The 22,158-nt window shown below is 30.0% G+C and overlaps 2 protein-coding genes across 2 annotated transcripts; both read right to left on the reverse strand.

Moving 5' to 3' along the window:
• Window positions 1-10,157: 10,157 nt before the first annotated feature.
• On the reverse strand, window positions 10,158-16,165 carry LOC132944149 (uncharacterized). The gene is made up of 3 exons (XM_061013347.1): window positions 16,064-16,165; window positions 13,011-13,163; window positions 10,158-10,337 (listed from the first exon to the last, which is right to left on the reverse strand). The coding sequence occupies exons 1-3, from the start codon at window positions 16,163-16,165 to the stop codon at window positions 10,158-10,160; spliced, it is 435 nt and encodes a 144-aa protein (XP_060869330.1).
• A 1,915-nt stretch (window positions 16,166-18,080) lies between these two features.
• On the reverse strand, window positions 18,081-21,840 carry LOC132944321 (uncharacterized). The gene is made up of 4 exons (XM_061013604.1): window positions 21,712-21,840; window positions 20,113-20,265; window positions 18,971-19,138; window positions 18,081-18,242 (listed from the first exon to the last, which is right to left on the reverse strand). Exons 1-4 carry the CDS (start codon window positions 21,811-21,813, stop codon window positions 18,081-18,083), a joined length of 585 nt encoding a protein of 194 aa, XP_060869587.1. The 5' UTR covers window positions 21,814-21,840.
• Window positions 21,841-22,158: the final 318 nt, after the last annotated feature.

Genomic DNA, 22,158 nt, shown 5'->3' on the forward strand with positions numbered 1-22,158 from the left:
TGGTATACAAAACCGATACCGAAACCGAAATTTCCTAATACTGGTATTGAAAAATTGAAACCAAAATCGAAAAAATTTAAAACCGGTATCCTTGTTACTTCATTACTTGTGTGTTTCTGAGCGTGTCTGTTGAGATGTTATATTGATAGGTAATCGAACGGTGGACCATCTTCATTGCATCGCGTGTACTCCTGGAAGTACTCCTGGAAGCAAATATAATTATTACAACAATGTAAATCGAATAAGGAGAATAAGTAATTAACAGACAGGTATAATAAGTAATAGAAATAAAATACACAACTAAGATAGTGAGGAAGGTTAATTGACAATCCATTATAAACCACCAATTAAATTACATAAAAAAGTAATATTTAGAAAAAACCACATCAGATATACGAAATTGTCAATCGTCTATAAAACAATGGGAAATGGGTTTATGTACATGACGCATAAATAGAAACAGGAAAGTAGTATCTAATAAATAATTGACAAACATGGACACAGATATAGGACTTTTGCACAACTAAGCGTGCATGATTTAGATAGCACTCTGTGAGTAATACGAATAATTCTCGATAGGCAAGGGGAAGGTAGGGGAGTAGGAGACCCCTATAAAAGCAGACTTAAAACGGCCTGTAATCAGACGTGTTCACCCATTGCCATCACAAGCATCTTCACGACGGTGTGTACTAGTTGCGGTCATAATCAAAAATTACATACTAAGTGCGGTCACCCCTCAAAAAGGTTACATACTAGTTGCGGTCACCCATCAAAAAGGTTACATACTTAGGACTGTCTACACTTTTATTTTTTGTGTAGGTATGGTTAAAAATGTTGATACTTATGTTTAAATTACGTGGTTAAACTTGTGTCAAATTATAGTATATAATAGTAAACTTGTGTCAAAATATAATATACAATAGTATAATAATAATAATAATTTTAAATTTAAAAATTTTGTAGGTATAAATTTAAAGGAAATTGACTTTAGATATTCAAGGCGATTTATTTCACTTTCTTCACAATATTGTATTTGTTGCGCTAAAAAATGCTCTTTTTCTATTGAAATTTTATTAACACGACTGGTTTTCGTACAATTCATTTTTAAATAGCCATTCGTTTGAATTTCATTTAAAGCGTCAATAAATATAAAAATATTAGGATGAGAGTGTTAAAACATGCTATTGAGCTTTGAATGAAAACTTTCGAATGCATTGGTTGTTCGTGTTATGGAAGACGAACATTCAGCCCATAATAACGGCGGATATCTCAAATATTCGAAACTATCGGAGTATACAATTTAATCTATTTTATTTATATACATTACAGATAAGTAGTGGTGTTCCCACATATATACGCTGTGTGCATTATATACAGCTATGATAAGCTATGACCGCAACTAAGATATCACCTAAATTGGCGTGACCGCAACTAGTATGCAGCCCTTCACGACACTCAGAACCAGAATTATATAATTTGGATTTATAATTTATACACCAGAGTAAATTCATAATAAACGTCTTTTACAATTCAACGAGTTGAATACAACATTATATGGGACTTGATCCTCTTCCAAGCATCTCTGGTTACTCTTAGAATTGTCGTTATCTGTTCACCCAACTGCACTGTTATTAATTGCGTTGATTTCTCCGGTTACGATCCAACCAAATTTACTCTCTTGTAGACAAAGACTTCCTGTGACAAGTGGAATGCTCTTTTTTCCTATCAAGTCGAAGATAAGGCATGGTTAGTAAGCGGAGTGGTATAATCAATGACAATTCAATGGCTTTCGGTACTTTCAAATATCGCACCATCAGAAATCAGACAGAACAATGCATTAGTGAGAATATTTATTAAGAACAATTCCTACAAAACACAAGTACTCAATCCTCTACAAAATGTTGGAAAATATTCCAAATATGAAACTAAAGTCAAGGAAACCGCCATGGATTAGGGCCAGAGAACTAACTCAGTCACCGTTCTGCAGTGTGAAAAATTGGCAGGATGAGTGGCTGGGAAATATGGTATTATCTAAAGAATTTGAAATATATAATATATATTATGTTGATAATTTCAATTTATTATAAAAGTTAATGTAGGTTATTTGGTGTTTTCAAGATGATAGTGGAAATTTGAGTTCCTCGAATGTATAACATTATTGTGAGTGTTTTCAGCGAAGATAATGAATTTGATCGGATTTGTGATACAAATAGGCAGGTTGTTCCATTGCGGTTTGAAATAGAAAAAAAAACAAAAATGCCAAGGGCAGAACCTTGAGGTTAGGTTAGTTAACTTTGATGTTCCTGGTATTAAATATATATGTTTCCATTAAAAAATAAATATTTAAATTAAAGACAGAAATTAATACAGACATCCATGATGTTTAATATTTTTCTTTTTAAATTTTCACTCGTTTATAATACATATTATATTCTATGGACTATGTCGTTAGTAATAAAAATTGAACAAGATTAAATCATCAAATGCCGAACTCAAATATCACAATAATAATAATGGAAATTAACCATAAAATGTTTTTATTTCATATTCAGTGATATACATATGTGGTGATTTAAAAATAAGCATGTACGTTGTTATTGATAAAACTTCACCTTATAATAATATATTAACTGAGGTGGTATAGTTAGCTATTTTAACAAATAATAATTAAAGGGATTTTGAATGTCGACTTTCATTATCCTATCTTTTATTATAAATTAAAGCATATAATTATTACGATTGATTGGGATCGTGAGTGTATAGATTTATAAACGAAGGTTATGAAGACTTATGATTATTTATAATGCACCTGAGCCTGCGTGTCTTTATTAACTTATCGTTGATGATGATTTTATTATTGGAATTGTGTGAGTTAGTATTATTATAATTTCTTACCTGGTTGATGTTGCTTGACTTGAATGATGATAGAATTTGAAATGAGAACTTTGACGATGTTAGTTTTCTCGAAATAATCTAAGTACAATTTTGGTTTGAAATAAAAGTTATTTTAATAATTCACAACAAGATATATTATAAGATTTGAAATGAGTACGTTAAGTTAATAATCGCTTTATAATTTTCGTAGTAAAATAAGACGGTGTGTGTGATACTGTGCTGCTGAGGTCCGACTCAGCTGATGGCTAGTATGATGTATTTGATATATGAGTAATTAACAAGAAAAATATTATTTTGTTAATTTTTTTCAAAAATTCTTTAAGAATTACTTAATTACTTACCGGTAAATCATGGTGCACAAAGTTATGTTTAATAATTAGTGCATTGTGTATAATTGTATTTATCCACCTTGATTTAGTGAGTAGTTATTTAAAGTTTAATAAAATTGCTAAAATGAGCGAATCTATAAAAAATCACTTTTATGTTATTTAAAAGTGGAACCTAACCTAACTACAGCATCAGGAGAAAGATCATTTTCTTTCTGTTGTATCATGCATTATATATAAAACATATTATAATTAAAACTATAAACTAGGTTAAGTAAACATTCATATGTAACAGATAAAATACCAAAACTAAACAAATCAAATCATACAATACTCAATACTCAATACGCTAAGTTACAACATAGAAACACTTATGCATTCCACCAAATTAGGAGAAGATAAAAATTATTATGTAATACAATAACAATTAGTTTAATTTTAAGAATAGTCAGTAAATATAATGTAACTAGGTTAAACTTAATATCGATACTACCAATAGTGCTTCGATTGTAAATATGATATATAAGGAATACGTGAAGTTAGAAAGGGGTCAGTGAGTTGTGATCGTGTGACTCGATCGCCACTGGACGTCAAAGTTTAATAAAAGTGCTGATTATAATATTAGCTGATCCCGTTCACTTCGTTGCCCGTTAAATGTACATATCCAGCAAGGAGCAGATTGCGGACATCATGACAAAGCCAACTCCACGAACGCGGTTCAATGAGCTAAGAGAGATGTTAGGAGTTATAAATATTGATGTATAAGGGTATATTGTTTAAGGGAAAGTGTTGGAATTATAAACAAAACACCCTATATAATGTAGTGTATAAGTAATATATTCATACTGTAGTTCAGCAGACGCTGACTATACATTTTTATAATACTACAGCATATAATATGTCTTGTGTAGTGTAGGCGGGTATACATAGTTAGTCGATGACTTATATTACGCCTCGTAACACTATTGTACATCGTATCATTATACTTATTATTATTTTATACTAGCTGATCCCGCTGGTACTTCGTTGCCCATTAAATGTACCAATTCTATATGACTCAAACTTTGTTCGATTCGTTATTTAATATTCGGTGAATGGTGTTCAAAATGTATCTTAACTTTTCCGTTGACCGGAATATAAAATCTGATTCGCAGCAGTACATTATCAGGTAGGCAATCTACCTGCGGTAATTCGCGGACCCCGCTGTGCTGTTTGTACGTGAGTGTATGATTTAACTCTATAGTATCAAAGTTATACCAAGTTTGTCGTTTTTACTTAATTCCACCTACGATGGATTAATATAATCAATTTATACAAAATCCTATCCGAACTTAACCGTACTAAAATCCGATGAATAAAAAAAAAACAAATTTAACCTTTTGTAAATTAACTTAAATCTTTTTCCCAGAGATTCTATTACGGGGATTGTCCATATCACGAACATAATCGTCAGCAGTGGAAAAGTTGTTTAATTTTACAGTTTCTTTATTAATATTACGTTTAGTTTTAACATTGATCATCATTTTTAAATATTGATCTTCATTGAGGGCTTATTTGATATTTGGTCGAGCTGCTGATGGATTATAATATCTGAGTGTGTCGTTTCATATTTCTGGCATTCTTCAAAAATCATATCATGTTTGATTCTAAGACAGGTGTTTGGCCATCTTGAGGGTCTTGCTGATGGAGAATAAGTAATTTAGGGAGACGTGTAAAATTCGTGTACGGGTTACAGCGATGTTTTGACGTCGGTTGACTCCTGGAAGGAGTAAATATTAATGTTTCACTGAATGTTTGATTTTTATTAGTGCTATGGTTATTTAGATAGAATTTCACCAGTCTTGATATTGCAAATTAATTTGGTTGGTAAAAAATAATAATCAACAGTCTGCTCAATTTAGATATTAAGAATTTTAAGTTCTTAATATATCTACAAAACGCACATATTAAATTTTACGGACGTTTAATATTCATAATGAAAACTTGACAGCCAAATATTTCATCATTTCTGGAATAATACAAATGCATTTTGTATGTACCGTACAAAAATGATTTTGGGAAATTATTATTGCTATTAAAAATCGACGTATCCATACCTGGAGCTATATAAATTCCCTGAAAAAAAAAAACAACAAGTATAGAAACAATAAATACAAATTTAGAGTTATACGTAAAGGTATGTTGGACGTGGCATTAATATGATAGTTTGTGTTTGAGCAGTGGATTTCCAGAGAATGTGTTATTAGATAGTTGGCTATACGTTGTACAATTACAAATTTAAATCTAATAACACAATTCTATACAACTGAAGAAATTTTAAATACATGTCTTGTCAGGGTGTTTTTTGACGTTGAAATTTTTTTTAAAATCAAACCGTTTTTTAGTTGGATGTATGGTGTTTGTAACCGAGAAGAAACTTTGGAGTGACATACCGTAGGTTAGGGCAATTAGATGACTGGTAACCTGCTCTACAGCAAACACAACTGGGTTGATAACCACAATATACTCTGGTGTGACCGTATTTTTGGAATTGGAAATATTGGCTAATTGTTTTTGGTTTGTATTACTTACTTTATTACGTTATTACTTTTCAGATTTTATTTTAGTGAGTAAAAACGATGTCATTAGAACAATTATTTTTAATCTAGGTTTTGGTCAAAGGTCAACGAACAGAATTTGGAGACAGTTTTCGTAAATCTTGTAACTAGATAAACTTCTAACTCGTATTTAGTTATATCTAACTAGCTGTCAACAAAGGTAAAAGTAATGTTTGAAGCACTTATTATTACAATAGTTTTTTTTTTTTTAGACAATTTTTTCGAAATAATTTACAGAACATAGTATAATTTGAATTGTAGCAGTGATGGTAACCAGAACTAACCTTCGAAAAGGTGGTTGACTCATTTTCCAAACGCATTAGCCTGTCAATGGGGTGATTGCGACTATAATTGGAGGTACGAAAGGGGATGACAAATGGAGCAGTGGAACGTATGGAATGTTGAGGTACTCGAAATTGTATACAGGATAAGACAGTAGGTGCATCATATGTACTACCAATAATTCTCTGAAGGAATTTTAGATTTACATTAGCTCTTCTGTCTGCTAAGGTATCTACTATCTAGGCATAGTTCATTTGGACAGGTGTGTAATCATGAACAGTTCCAAAACAACGACGAAAGAAGTGGGATGCAAAAATCCGAAAAGGATACTTTGTTGGATATTCAGAAACTTCAAAAGGGTATCGTATTTGGTATAAAGAAAATAACGAGGTGTCACTTAGTAGAGACGTAATTTTCAAGGATGAAAGTGTTATACATGACAAACTTGTAGAATGTTCTAATAATTTAAATGATAGTAATAATATTGATGTCCTTAGCTTACACAAGGACGGCTCATTAGAACACAGCAATAAATCAGAAGGATATGAAGTCATGGGAAATGCATTTGGATCAATAAGTGTAGCTGACAATGAAAAACAAGGACATGAACAAGGAAATGGGTCAAATGTCAACGTGTACAACTTGCGAGACAGAAGTAATATTAAGAAACCATTACGTTATGATATTTCAGCCTTTTTCATAGTCGAATCTGATCCAGTAAATTTCAAGGAAGCTGTGGAGTCACAAAATTCAGAAAAATGGTTAGAAGCCATGAACAATGAAATGGAATCTGTTGAACAAAACGGAACATGGTCTCTCGGAAAGTTACCTAAGGATAGAACTATTGTAAATTGTGTTTAGGTGTATAAAACAAAAAACAATGTTCATTAATATGTTGATCAGTACAAGGCTAGGCTAGTAGCAAAAGGGTATAGTCAAATATTCGGTTTTGATTTTAATGAAACTTTTAGTCCTGTAGTAAAGTTTGATTCAAATGGGTCTGTATTAGCTATATCAGCAGCAGAACAATTACAACTTCGACAATTTAACGTTCAAATAGCCTTTTTATATGGATATTTGGACGAAGAAATTTACATTAGACAACCAAAAGGGTTCAACAATGGTACTGAAATGGTGTGCAGACTTCAACGTAGTTTATATGGTCTAAAGCAGTCACCACGATGTTGGAACATAAAGTTCAAAACATTTCTTCTTAACTTTAATCGATTAGAAACAAAAGCAGATCCCTGTGTTTTTGTTAATAGAGAAAATAACAAAGTATTAATTGTCGCTATATTAGTTGATGATGGTCTAGTTGCAGCTACATCGAGTGAGGATATTTGAGATAACATTTCAATATTACCGAAGGAGAATTGAATCAATTTTTAGGTACAGAAATTGAGCAAAAATCTGATGGATCAATTGTAATACACCATGGGTTGTATTGTAAAAGAATATTGAAGAAGTTCAATATGACTGCAACAAATTCAGTTCAAATACCAGCAGACCCTCAAAATGCATTAGATGACAAGCAACAAATACTAATCTAACTAGTCAAGTCCCATATCGTGAAGCAGTCGGAAGCCTACTATATCTCAGTCAGATTACAAGACCAGACATAACTTTTTCAGTAAATCTAGTTAGAAGATACATCGAGGATCCAAGGGAACAATACTGGACACCAGTGAAATATTTAAAGGGAACTATTAATTTTGGATTGATATTTAGTTCTAGACAAAAACTCATGTTAAAGGGATACAGTGATGCTGACTATGTAGGTGACTTGGATACAAGAAGGTCAACACCAGGGTCAGTATTTACATTAGAATCTGGAAGTATAGCATGGAGTTCACGTCGTCAACAGTGTGTTAGCCATAGCACAACTGAATCAGAGTACATAGCTTTAAGCCAAGCAGTACAAGAATTAATTTGGTTAAAATTGTTTTTGGGTGAATTGCTGGACCAGCCAAAAATGGTGCCAATGATGTATGGAGACAATCAAAGTGCGATTAAACTCGTGAAAAATCCACAGTTTCATAGAAGAACAAAGCACATAGATATTCGCTACCATTATATAAGAGAAAAGTTCAATGAGGGATTGTTTTCATTGGAGCACATATCCAACAAGCAGCAGATTGCGGACATCGTGACAAAGCCAACTCCACGAACGCGGTTCAATGAGCTAAGGGAGATGTTAGGAGTTATAAATATTGATGTATAAGGGTATATTGTTTAAGGGAAAGTGTTGGAATTATAAACAAAACACCCTATATAATGTAGTGTATAAGTAATATATTCATACTGTAGTTCAGCAGACGCTGACTATACATTTTTATAATACTACAGCATATAATATGTCTTGTGTAGTGTAGGCGGGTATACATAGTTAATCGATGACTTATATTACGCCTCGTAACACTATTGTACATCGTATCATTATACTTATTATTATTTTATACTAGCTGATCCCGCTGGTACTTCGTTGCCCGTTAAATGTACCAATTCTATATTACTCAAACTTTGTTCGATTCGTTATTTAATATTCGGTGTATGGTGTTCAAAATGTATCTTAACTTTTCCGTTGACCGGAATATAAAATCTGATTCGCAGCAGTACATTATCAGGTAGGCAATCTACCTGTGGTAATTCGCGGACCCCGCTGTGCTGTTTGTACGTGAGTGTATGATTTAACTCTAAAGTATAAAAATTGTACTAAGTTTGTCATTTTTACTTGATTCCACCTACGTAGGATTAATATAATCAATTAATACAAAAGCCTAACGCAACCGTACTAAAATCAGATGAATAAAAAAAACAAATTTAACACTTTTTAAGTCTACACACAAACATTCATTTTTATCTATACTAATGTATAAAATGATAGCGTTTGTTTGTATGTTCGGGATAAACTCCAAAACTACTGAACCAATTTCGAAAATTCTTTCACCAATACAAAGCCACATTCTATTCTTTGTGAGTGTCATAGGCTAATTTAAAAAGGGAAGTGATCACCCCCGGTAGGTGCTCAAACAGGAATTTTGAGATTTACGATAGAAATTTTTGTTTTTTAATGGTAGCTATGTTTTATATATATTATAGAATATAGATAGTTGTTTTTTGCCATGTCGCCAAGTGTGCACTAAAGAATCCATAACTCCGGAACCACTTATCCCACAACGTACAAACTTCACAGAAACCATAGACATATCAATCATTTTAATATGTCCTGAAATTTTTATAAGGTTTGGTGGATCTTGAGTTATAAAATTTATTCAAAATGTACACTTATTTTTATATATATAGATATATCCGATCTTATTTTTATTTTCCTTTCACTTCTGTATATCTGTGTACTTCAACAAAAATTCATTTTTGTATTTTCAATAATATGGGTTATTGAACAGTTTGAGAGTAAAAACACCTATTATAAATATTGTGAATAGGAATCTGAATTAATCTGTCCCTGTATGAAAGTAAATTTTGATATTTTGATTACTTCAGTCAATAAGTAAAATATCACAAGTTTTAGAGCTAAATATTCGGCATTGAAAATAAAATATCGAGGTCAGGGAACGCGCCTAACGTGTTGTCACTTGTGCATATTAATAGGAATTGCAAATACGTTTATTTATATTCTCAGTATAAAGTAAAACATAGAAATATTTGGTTTTCTTGCAAAAGGTAAATTAAGACGCTAGTGAACATAGAAATGTACACAAGTGACAACCAAACAAAAAGACAAACAAAATTTATTCCTTATAGCACTATTTTAAAAGATAAATATTAAATAGAGGAGCGGACATAACTCGTATCAGATCTAATTTAATTAGCTAAGCCTTTAAATTATAAACTAAATATTATTCACAACGACTACAATCGAATGATGAATATATTATCATCACCCAGTGCTTGACTTGGAAAAATTACAATAGGGAAATCTGTTTACATTTAAAAAAGAGTATCCCCATCACTTGTTAAACGTTATTGAGCCGTTGGGGTAATTTTTGCGTTTGAAATAATAATTATTAACTAAATAAATTATAGTAATGTTAACAAATTAGGTTTTTACTGGAGGTATGGGGCAGTCAGTATTTTTTAATCCAAACCCATGCTTGTATGCAGTCCATATGTTTCCCATTAATTGTTTTAACGTTGAGCAGGCTTTTGGTGACTTCAGTACAAATGCATTTTCTCTCCATCTTCCAAATGAATCTTTGAGAGCCATTTTAATTTCCAACTAAAAAAAAAATCACTGGTTACGTATACTGATTATCAAAACACTAGTCTAATGTGTTTTGGAAAACAGGCATTATTTTGTAGAAAAAATACTCAAGTTTCACTATCGAGTGAGAATAAATTCCACACTAGACTTGGTAAACAAACACGTATCATATACTTATCAACTTATCATAGACGATGTTCAATTTCTGAGAGTTGGCGAGCGCCTACAGAATTTATCCTTGACTCACGGTCAACAATATCCAATCATTTTGCCAAAATGTAAATTCATCTCTTTGTTATTTGCTTACACTCACTTGGGTTTCCTACATTCCGGACCTTCACTACTACTAGCGTAAATCCGTCATACATACTGTCTAGCCTTTGCTACAAGAACACTATCCATACAAAACTGTTCACTCATGTATAACTATAGTTACAAGTTGAATCCCCAGTCTGTGACCCCTATCATGCGACAACTACCAAAATGTCGCACTGAAAAGATACAGGTATTTAAAAAAAAATGGCGTAGATTATTGTGAATCCTTCTTATACCAGTCGACGCAGGAATTTATCAGTTACAAAACCGTACGGTGCTATCTTCGTATGTATGACAACAATGGCCGTCCACATAGAACTTGCTTTAGATCTCTCAACAGAAGAATTCCCCAGTGTGCTCAAAATATTGGCCGACAGAAGAGGAAATCCTAGTCAATTATATTCAGATAATAGTTGAAACTTCGTTGGAGCTTCTAAGGAACTAAAATAATTTACAGTGCTCTTTAATTCAGAAGGGAAGGGAAATGAATGATTTTGCTTTACAACGGAACATCGAGTGGCATTTCATTCCGCCTTTAGGTCCACAATTTGGTGGTTTGTGGGAGGTGTCAGTCAAATCCTTTAAATACCACCTCAAGTGAATCGCAGGAAATTCGTCCCTAACTTATGTGTGACACTGTTAATACTTATCGAAGCCTATCTAAATTTACGTCTGGTTAGTCAAATGGCCAACGACTCTGCCGATCTAGAACCCATTACTCCACGACATTTTCTAATCGGACGCTCGATAACCGCACCAGCAGAACCAGATCTACAATTCAATTCTGAATACTGTTTATCACAGTGGAAATTGATTCAAAAGATGTTTTTCGGCAACTCTGGAGCAATGAATACATTTAAACACTAAATCAACGTCCAAAGTGGAACAAGAACCAACCAAATCCGCTAACTGAAAGGCAGTTAGTGCTGACTGAAGACAAAAATACTCCGCCTCTACGTTGAAAACTAGGTCGTGTCTCCAAACTTTTTCCAGGGCAAGATGGAGTCCTCAGAGTTACTGAAGTCCAAACCACCAAAAGGACACTGATACGAGCAATACGACAATTCTGCCAACTGCCTCAAAAATAAATTATTTGTACTTGTTATTAGTATATTACTTTTTATAATATGTATTATTCTGTAATCTCTGTTATTGTTTTTATAGTAGGGATATAATTTATTATAATAAATTATAAATTTTAATTTTTTAACACCAGGGATAAAGGCCAGGAGCATATGCGCGCTTATGGCGGACACACTGCACTCACTGCACTATCACGTTAATGATAACAAATATTGATACAATAAGAAAATTCATAGGATTGGACAAACTTATTTAACCAGCTGATACACAACCTTATAATTATGCCCATATAACCTAGTCTAGACATTTGTTCTTATTAAACATTTATATTTACTGTAACACCTCTTAGTAAAAAAAAAAATGTATCTTATCCCAATGTCCCAGTTACCGGGGGTTATTTCTAAAAAAAAAAAAATAATAAAATAAAATTCATTTGTTACGTTTTTTGATTTTTACTACTAATGTTTATATATTTTTTTACTTTTTGTGTTGAGATAATTGAAATATATAACAGTTATTCAATTACCCAAGGTGTGTTTACATGTTAAATATTTAATGCAACAGTTATTATTATATTTTATAGTTTCTAGTTTGTTCTTATTTTTGTTGTCAATAACGACACTATTACGTACAACATACTATTATAATTTATATATTCTAAATTGTTATGGTTTAATATTGGTGTGTAATGTTTATATATTTATATAAAATTATGCGGAATTGTTTGTAGCCACTGAAGTTACTTCTTATCATATTTACTTCTGCTAATTATATATTTTAGTATTTATATTCATAATTATTGAATAAGTTATTATATTACATTACTTCATAGGAAAACTACCTATATTATAATAATTATAATATTCATGAACTCCGTATACCAGATCTTGTATCTCAAATCTCAAATCTTAAAGCTCAATTGGTATACGTATCAGCTATTATTTATGTAATTTATAATAATTAAGTAATTGCAATTGGTTGGGCTGAAATAAATAAATACTTAAATAAATATTATTGAATTCTCAGATTCGCAATGTATAATAATGTGCTAAATACATATTTACATAAAATTACTATATTATATTTTTTATAATAATATTCTATTTTAATCTATTTCTGAAAATAATATTACTTTATTCGTTTTATTCTAAAAAAAAGTGCCATTTACCCACCACATGTCATTGTCTACAGCTCTAGTTGTTAAATTTATCACACTATAACTATATGAATTTACAAGTTGGAACACTGCAAACACACAGGTAATAAATCGAATTAATTGCAATCACTTACGAAAAGAATGTCGTCGATAGGTATTTCATTGGTTATATTTCCTTGTATAAATGTTGAATTGGCCCTATGACTTATATAAACGTTATGCTGGATTTTGTTGTTCTTCGTAGGATTGCAATTGTAAACCTGTTTGAAGACCATTTGGAAAGGGCCCTAAACAGAAATATTAATCAGCACATAATATCAAAAACATTATTTTACTACAAAACGTAAACATTTTCGCATTAAAAGCAGTGTTCGGACTTATCTAGATAATTATTTGTTAATTTTTATCTTATCTAGATAAATAGTTACAAGATATCTAAAATTCTAAACGTTCATTCATCTAGATACATTTTTTATTGATAACAATCGCGAAATTGTACAAACGCATTTTAAATATTTATACAGATTCTCAAACCAAGTTTATGGTTTATAAATAATGTAATTATTTTTATTTATATCATTATTATTATTATGTTCCTAGTGCCCAACTAAAATATACCTAAATTTAAAACCCATTTAAAAAAAATTGTATCTTTTTTTATCTAGATAAAAAAGTATTTATCTTTATCTTTGTCTAGATAAATATGAGTTAAGTTATCTTTTATATCTAACTAGATACATTAGAGTTGCATTATCATTATCTTTACCTAGATAAAAAACTACTTATCTAATCCGAACACTGATTAAGAGTGCGCTACGCCCGCATGCGTTCTCTCTGTCTTACAAATGCATAACATAGCAAATTGTCCTCTCGGCAAATCTCGTTTCACTATTAGAGTGAATTGATCCCTTATAATATTTAGAATTAAGAATATTATCTAGTGAACCTCATAAGGGTTTTTTTTTAATTTTAATTTTAAAGTAAGTTATGATTATTTTAAAATTGTAAATTGTTTGTGCATTTTAAAATACTCATAACTGGATTTGGAATTAAAACCTAAAAAAAAAATATATTTGGTTCACTAGATAACAATATTACCTTTGAATTTTATAAGAGGTAAATTGACTGTAGTTTTTAAACTGACAGAGCTTAACGGAATCTGCTGACATTACAAGTTGCTACGTTCAGCGTTTGTAAGATAGAGAGAACGCATGCGGATGTTGACGCTCTTGGGACCTCGGCTATTATTAATTAAGGGGAAATATTTAGGTAATTTATATTCTCGTCATCGCCACATGGGATCTATGAGTTGTAAACTTGTAGATGATTACCTCTTAGTGTGAGTGAAATTGAATGCGGGAACCACTCTAGTACCTACTCGCATGGACATGTATGGACAATATATGGATAAGAATATAAAATTCACTAGGTATATGAATTTTACAAAAACTTACTTATTGTTTTGGCAAAATTATAGTTAGTTAACGTTGTCTGATTTTAGTTCTGAATAAAAGTTTTGAATTCAGAAGAACATTTTGTTGAAGATCGTACGTAACACTTTCCGTTTTAGATTTTAATTATGATTAGAACAAAATTCATATTATCAAGTTTTTAATTACAGTTCACAGTCAGTTTAATTTGAACTAAAATCGGACAACGTAACCTTACTTTATTTTTGTCAAAACTTAAGGTCGTTGAGCTAAAATTAGCAGCAGTAACGAGGCCTCAGCTTAATAGATTTACAGAGAAACCTGTTAATAACAGAAACTCTTGTTGGCCGAAATTCGGTACACTATTCCGAGGGTTCAGTACCTATGTATAAAATTTGTTTTTTTTTGTTGGAATTCAAAAATCAATAACTTTTGGGACATGTATTTAAAACAAATATTTACGTATACTAAAGTATGCTATACTCTATCCGAAATAATAACGGTGTCGATGGCAACTAGTTTTTGTCGGGAAGCAGTCGGGCAACACCCGTTTGTCACCCCACCGAGTCCAATATCCGTGTATTAATGCCACGCCCTTGCGCACAATAAGCCGACTAGCGTTCTTATTTGGGATAAAGTTTAGACATGATAAATGTTGTAAATATTTTGGCTCATCTAGTCCAAATGTATTTTTGATATTCTAAGAACATATGTTTAAAAAAAAATATTTTTCTTTATGTACCTACCTATATAATATAATGATAAAGAAATGAAAAATAATTACAATAAAATAAGAAAATCGTTACACGAGATATCGAGTGAATATCAAATGTTGTAAAAATATGAATTTTAATAAAAATTTAATTTGACTTCCTTGTAGACATTTTTTTTTTTGATAAAGGTATATTTAACTTATGGGTAATCTTAAATTTTTACTTTTGACCTCCAAAGTACCAACTAGATTTACTTTCCTATCAGAAAAGTTACTGTTGAAGAAAATCCAAGCACTTTTACTGTCCTAAAATGTGATGACTGACACAAAAAAAAATAAAAAAAAAAACACACATCATTTTAAAATCAATACATTCATACATTCATCGCTTCGCTCAGAATCTAAAATATATAATTTAAAGATATCACGGATATTTTTTTTTCTGGAAATCACGGTTCACGGATCATGGATCAATGTAAATGCACTATTGTTGCCGTTATTTTAATAAAAAAAGGAAGATTCACTGTAGATATTCTTATCACAATTCGATGGGAAACCATATTATTATCTTAAATCGTGTCTTATACATTATACATAATATACCATACCAGTGAGTGGGTAAGTTCTGTAAAAATGTATTAGTAGAAGTTTTCAAATTCTGTCTACCGTCCCAAGATGGTAGTTCCTAATTTTTTTTTTTAAATAGTATTTTTTTATTATATTTCATTATTTAAGACGACATTTTTAAAAATATTCAGAAATAATCTAAATTTGAAATTTCTTAGTTTTTCAATACGTTTGATAGAAAAAATATCAAGAAGTGTCTTCGTTTTATTTTATGTGTTGATAAAAATGTTATACTTGGTCAAAAATCTTAAACATTTAATACAATAAATTTCAGACAAGCTGCTCTTACAGCAATACGATACCTACTTAATATTTATGAACGTGACTTATTTTATAGGTACTTATCGGTACTTATCATAGTAAGTATTAATACATTACCTGTTTATAAATAATAAAAATAACTTAGCAATTCACTTACGAATGTGGAACTCAAAATCGGTTTCAAACTGGCAGTCGATCCCAATCTTAATGTGTATAACAGTAGTTGTATGAACATAAACAAAAATATATTATGTTTCATTGTTTCTCTTTTTTGCTTCTTGCCAGTGCAGCTAGTGGGTTAACAAAACAGATTGGTACTTTTTGACGTGTAAAACCGAGTTTCACATACAATAAGTTAGTATTGATTTTCGAGTAATAGAAAAATGTTGTTAGTTTTTTATCTGAGTTTTGCTTGCTATTATTTTCACTATAATGATATTCACTAAACTTAAATAGATGTTGAATATGTTTTTCCTATTATTCTATTGAAACATATCACAATACCACGCAGTACGGGATTGAATAATACATGGAAATAATATATTTGATGACATATAATTATTGAATTATGTCAATATATTGACAAAAAAAAAAAAAAACATAAAATAATACTTGAGGCGGGATACGTTAGTATTCGTATTGCATATTGTGATGCGAAATATTTGAAATAATATTATGCAGAAATATATTTTCAAAAATGGTATCAAAGATAGGCCTCTTCAGTCTTCACCCACCCACAATAAACTCAACATCCATCGTACATAACTCGCACGTCTAATAATTATTGTAAATAATTATTTTAATGATTGTATTTTAATAAATAAAAGTAAAAAATAAATAAATATTTCTTAATTTCATTGAAATATAAACTTAAAAAATTTAATGATTTTATTGCATTATTTACTATATTTTAGCACGGTATTAAACGAACTAATCGAATTTAAAGTCGTACAGTCTATTCGCCGACAAAACCAATAACAATTTTGTATTTTAGATATTATTTGAAATTTAATATGTATAATATATTATTTAAGTTTATCATATTTACTGTTTAATTATATTTTTTCTACAAATTACAAAAATTATACAAAATAAAATGTACAGATATAATTTGGTTTCCTGTTTATAAATATATAGTTATTAAATAATATTATAAAAAATAGCAAAATAACAGGCGTGCATAAATAAATTATTTTAATTACTTATTTTGGTTTAAATTCCGACCAACCACCTTCAATGCATTATTATTTTAATGTAATAAAACAATTAAAATATTTGAAATGCCGTTACAAAAAATAGATTCCATAGAAATAAACTAATAATAATGCACCGAATGCAGATAAACGCACTTTAGATCTCATTCGGTCACTCTATTGTCTCGTTTCAATTTGTCAAAGTCAAATCAAATTTTTATGAGCGTTTGAAATTCATATTTTTACAACATTTGATATTCACTCGATTTCTCATGTAACGTTTTTCTTATTTTGTTGTAATTAAAAAACGAATGACTGTAAATACATGAAAATTTATCATATTTTATATTTAATAATTACTTTGTAGTTAAAAATGTATAAAATGTTCAACTTTTATACCTAAGGATCGAAATTTTAAAACAAGGTTCCACGTAAATAGGTTATATTATATAAATTGGGTACTTTATTCACAATTATATCATCAAATATTTTTGGTAATATCATAGGCTGACTGACAGTTTTCGCTCAGAATCGTTTTTGTTATACAATGATATTACATCATTGAATTCAAATTGAACACCATCCATTACAGTGACCCACTTGTAAGCTACTGTACAGCAGAGCGACATCCACTTACCCACCTTTTTAGAGTTTCAACGTTATTTCTCGGGGCTTGAAGATTCGTATCCAATTTCCATTCATCCTCAACAGCTGTACTATGTGAATCAGCGACTTCTTTAATTCATTAATACGTGACATAAAGGAGAATTTATCAACATAAATTAATTTAGATATGACAGATTTAGTTTGGTTCGGTAACCGCCGTCAAAAATAGTGAGCACTACGTTTATGGACTATAATACAGAATATCATGTAGTAATATTTAACATAAGCAGAGAAATATGAATTATTACATTTTATTTCAAATTTATCATATTCCATATATTTAATAAAACATTATAATTTAATATACAACACATTTCAAGGACGCTTCATATCAAAAATAAAACCTTGGCAGCCAACAATTTCATTTTTTCGTGTATATAAAATATGAAATTTGTACGATCCATAAATAAACATTTTTGGAAAATTGCCGTTTTCACAAATTGACTGCAGATTCATACCCGGGGATGTATAAACACCCTGAAAGTTTAACAACAAATATAAAAATACATGACAAACTGTCATCTTTAATAGTTTGTAAAATTAATAAGTCCATTTTAATTCATCTTCATCACTATCTTTGGTTTTTGGTCACCACTCTATGATGTCAGCCAGTCTCGGCCTTCAATTTACATACCTAGCTCTATGTCTCAACCAACTACTTCTTAACTCGCTCACCAGCTATATTTAGGTCATTCTCTATTCTGTATATCCATCTCTTCATCGGTATTCCTCTCCTGCCCTTTACTCCTATAATAATGTTCATTTAAATAATAAATTAAATTATATTCATATTGAAAATAATGCTGGAAGGTTTTGAAAAAACTTTGTTTTTTTAAAAGGATCTACGGTGAATTAAATTTGATTGCTTCGCTAAAACCATTATACAGTGTGCTTTTCAGATATATTTTGGAGTATGCCGTAGTTGTTTGTAAAGTACATACTTAAAATAATAGGAGCCAGATAGAAAGTTATATATTTATGTATATAAATATTGGTACATAGCGATACCTTTTTCTATATTTGAGGCCATGGCCATTCTGTTATATACCTAATAAAATAAATATTCTTCTATGTTATACTATATATAATTGTGTTTAGTGTAATAAAACCGGTATAATACTTCAGAAGCAATTTAAATTTGCATGAAAATAATAATAATTAATAAATAAATCAAATATTATAACGTAAAAAAAATATGTTTTTACCAGTGGTATAGGACAATTGACACTTGGATAGCCAAAACCATGAATCATTTCAGGCCATGCTTTTCCCAATAATTGTTTTACCGTTGAGCATGCGTTTGGTAATTTATGCACGTATACATTTTCTTTCCAAATGCCAAATGAATCTTTGAGAGCCATTTTAATTTCCACCTATAAAAAAAGTACACTGGGTTATTGATCTCTGATGTGGTTCTGAAAAACTCGACGCTGTTTCTTAAAAGAAATATTTCGTATCGAAAAATGCACCAAAGTGCTAACCATAAGCGTTCTTTTTACACCAGCTAGGATAAAACGTAACTATGCAGTTCTAACTAAAGTCAGACGTGTTAGGCTTATAAACATCTATAATATATATTATAATTATTGAAATGGAAGATGACATAAAAATATAACTATAGTCATTATTAGCAGACGCAAAAATAAAAATGTATGTACTTAAAAAACCTTAAAATGGAAGCACAATGACAAATTAACAATTTTAAGTCAGACTCAGCCTCCTGTTTAACCACAATAGGGCCTGGATATACCTATGCGTATGCAGTTATAATAGTAATATCTACTTATATAGGTAAATTACCTATAGATTGTTTAGCTAAAAAGCTATCTAATGATATATAAACTTTGAATATTTAATATTTCAGTTTTTCATTATTTTAGTATTTATAATGCTTTTTTTTATATATATATTAGATAACCCGCGGTAACTTAAGCCTTTGGGTGTAGGGTGGGAACCGTGCGGTTTTTTTTAGGTTGGATACGTTGGTATACGTGTGTGGGTTGTTTTTGGCAGAATTTCTAATGGGTTACTGCCATGCCCCGGGTGAGGGATGGCGGCACTTGTTCTCCGGACACCGTGACTTGCCCGAAGAAAAATGCCACCCACGGCCGGAGTATCGAACTCGGGTCGGCTGCGTTGCAGCCATCGCCTTAGTCCGCTCGACCACTCCGTCTCCCTTTATATTGCATATAACAGTACAATGTATTATAATATATAATATACGTCACACAAACTATATCAAATACACATATTTGACATATTATTATAATGTTGATACATTTTATTTAAACAAAACACTATAAACACGCCATTATATAGGGGCATAGTATCAATCTTAACTACTTACGAATAAATTATCGTCAAATTGTATAGTACTGGATGTATTTGAAACAAGCATTGTGCTATTATCCTTGTGACTTAGAGACATGTTAAACTGCATTTTAGTATTCTGCGTAGGGTTGCAATTATAAACCTGTTTGAATACTATTCGGTAAGGACCCTAAACAGAAATATTAATCAGTGCATAAATATTTTTTTTACTTCCATTACTATTTTTGCTTAAAAACTGCACATATAAGTATATTACAATATCATAATAATATTATAAATAACTATTGTTGAATACAAAATGTATAAAAATTAGAACCTACAATGTACTCCCAACATGGTTTAACAATCTGCTAAATGTAAATAGTATAGAAAATTAATGCTGCACTTATAAAATCTTTAAAATAAAACGTTAACAGAAATGCTTATCACTTAATCCTTATTACTATTTTACCACAACAGGTATTTCGTATTAAAACGTGCACATACAGTGAAACCTCTAAATACCGGAAACCTCTCAATCTGTGAATTTTTTCCGCTCTTTAGAAATGTTTATATTATTCAAAGAGATAAAAATGATAAAAATTGTTTTAGTTCTTATATCTACTAATGGGAAATGTTCAATGTAGTATATAGATTTCAGTTAGAGTTAGGGAGGAAGGGGGTTATTTTTATAATTTTATGTATTTATATTATATTATTGTGTTCCTTTCATGGTTAATATAGAACTGAATGCCGCAGTCATAAAAATAATGAAATATAATGCAATAACTAAAATTCTGTATCAAATATCATCAGGTCTTGACTCTCAACTCGATTTTACAATAATATTATTTCATATGTAACTCAATACAACTTTATATAACAAAATGTCAAGTTTTAGTTTTTAAAAATAATTTAAACATTTCAGTAATTTTGATTTTAGTTAATTTTGTACACATTTGAAAATATAATTGTGCCTATACCTTTGTTTTTCAGATATTCTTAAATGTGTGAAAGAAAATATCTTAAGTTGTTTGTAATAAATTGTTAAGCCTAATAGTCTAGATCTAGAATAATAATCTTTATTTATTTATCAACAATTATAAAAAGAAAAATGATTTATAAATGAATTAATTAACATTTTCTTAATTTTTTTCTTTTACTCTTAATTCAAGGCGTTCCAAAACAAAATTTTCGGAAAACAATAATACTTTTACAATTTGTTATTACTATCTTAATTTAAAAGTTATTAATCTTCAAAATATGTAGATTTTTAATTTTATATCCAGAAACAGAATATTCTTCAAAGGATATCAATAAAAATCAAATTTCGGAGAAGTTGTTTAGTATTTATAAGAATTTAAAGTTTATGTGAGTGGAGTAGTGGTCCTACATTTAGTGATCATCTAAAGTTAAAATAAGTAATTCAGAAATATTTTCCTTTGTATTAAGAAATTAAAAATATTTGTTTTCATGAAAAAAGTGAACTTTTAAAAATGTTAACGATGAAAAAAGATATTGTTAACTACAAACAATTATGTAATTAAAATATTTTAAAAATGATATAAGTTTTTGTAATAAATACGTTAGTTAATTAAACTGGTAATATTTTCAAACTATTGTGATTCTGACTTACGACTGGAGAACTGGAAAACAGTTTTAAATCAACAGACGAACCCAAACTTGTTGTAAATATACATTGTATAAAGATAAACATACAAATAATATAATGCTTCATGGTTTATTTTTTTTGCTTTCCGCTTCCGATGAATACCTGTAATACACAAACAGATCTGTTAAACGTGTAAAACCGAGTTTCACAATAACTAAAATAGTTACTAAAATACTAAATATTACTTAGTATAGTAAAACGTTTAATCGTGTTATTTAATCTTTACCGACGTTTTGCTTGTCATTGTTTGCATTGTACTGTTCATAATTATTTTATATAAATACACTAGTGTTATTGGTTTTTATTTAATTTGCTTTTCATATTATTATATATAATTGTCTCATAATTTAATAATTATATCAAGTTGATATTGAATATATAGGTATACGGGTATAATACACCTAATCCCAA

The sequence above is a fragment of the Metopolophium dirhodum genome, chromosome 5, assembly GCF_019925205.1.
Source record: "Metopolophium dirhodum isolate CAU chromosome 5, ASM1992520v1, whole genome shotgun sequence".
Lineage (NCBI taxonomy): Eukaryota > Metazoa > Arthropoda > Insecta > Hemiptera > Aphididae > Metopolophium > Metopolophium dirhodum.

What these genes read in the sequence shown, in the direction of transcription:
- LOC132944149 (XM_061013347.1), bottom strand. Translation starts at nt 16,165, where the DNA reads ATGAAACATAATATATTTTTGTTTATGTTCATACAACTACTGTTATAC. An exon ending in CGATTTTGAGTTCCACATTC is followed by an intron (nt 13,164 to 16,063) that starts GTAAGTGAATTG and finishes ATTTCTGTTTAG; the next exon opens with GGCCCTTTCCAAATGGTCTT. An exon ending in CTATCGACGACATTCTTTTC is followed by an intron (nt 10,338 to 13,010) that starts GTAAGTGATTGC and finishes TTTTTTTTTTAG; the next exon opens with TTGGAAATTAAAATGGCTCT.
- LOC132944321 (XM_061013604.1), bottom strand. Translation starts at nt 21,813, where the DNA reads ATGAAGCATTATATTATTTGTATGTTTATCTTTATACAATGTATATTT. An exon ending in AATTTGACGATAATTTATTC is followed by an intron (nt 19,139 to 20,112) that starts GTAAGTAGTTAA and finishes CTTTTTTTATAG; the next exon opens with GTGGAAATTAAAATGGCTCT. An exon ending in TCAATTGTCCTATACCACTG is followed by an intron (nt 18,243 to 18,970) that starts GTAAAAACATAT and finishes TTAAACTTTCAG; the next exon opens with GGTGTTTATACATCCCCGGG.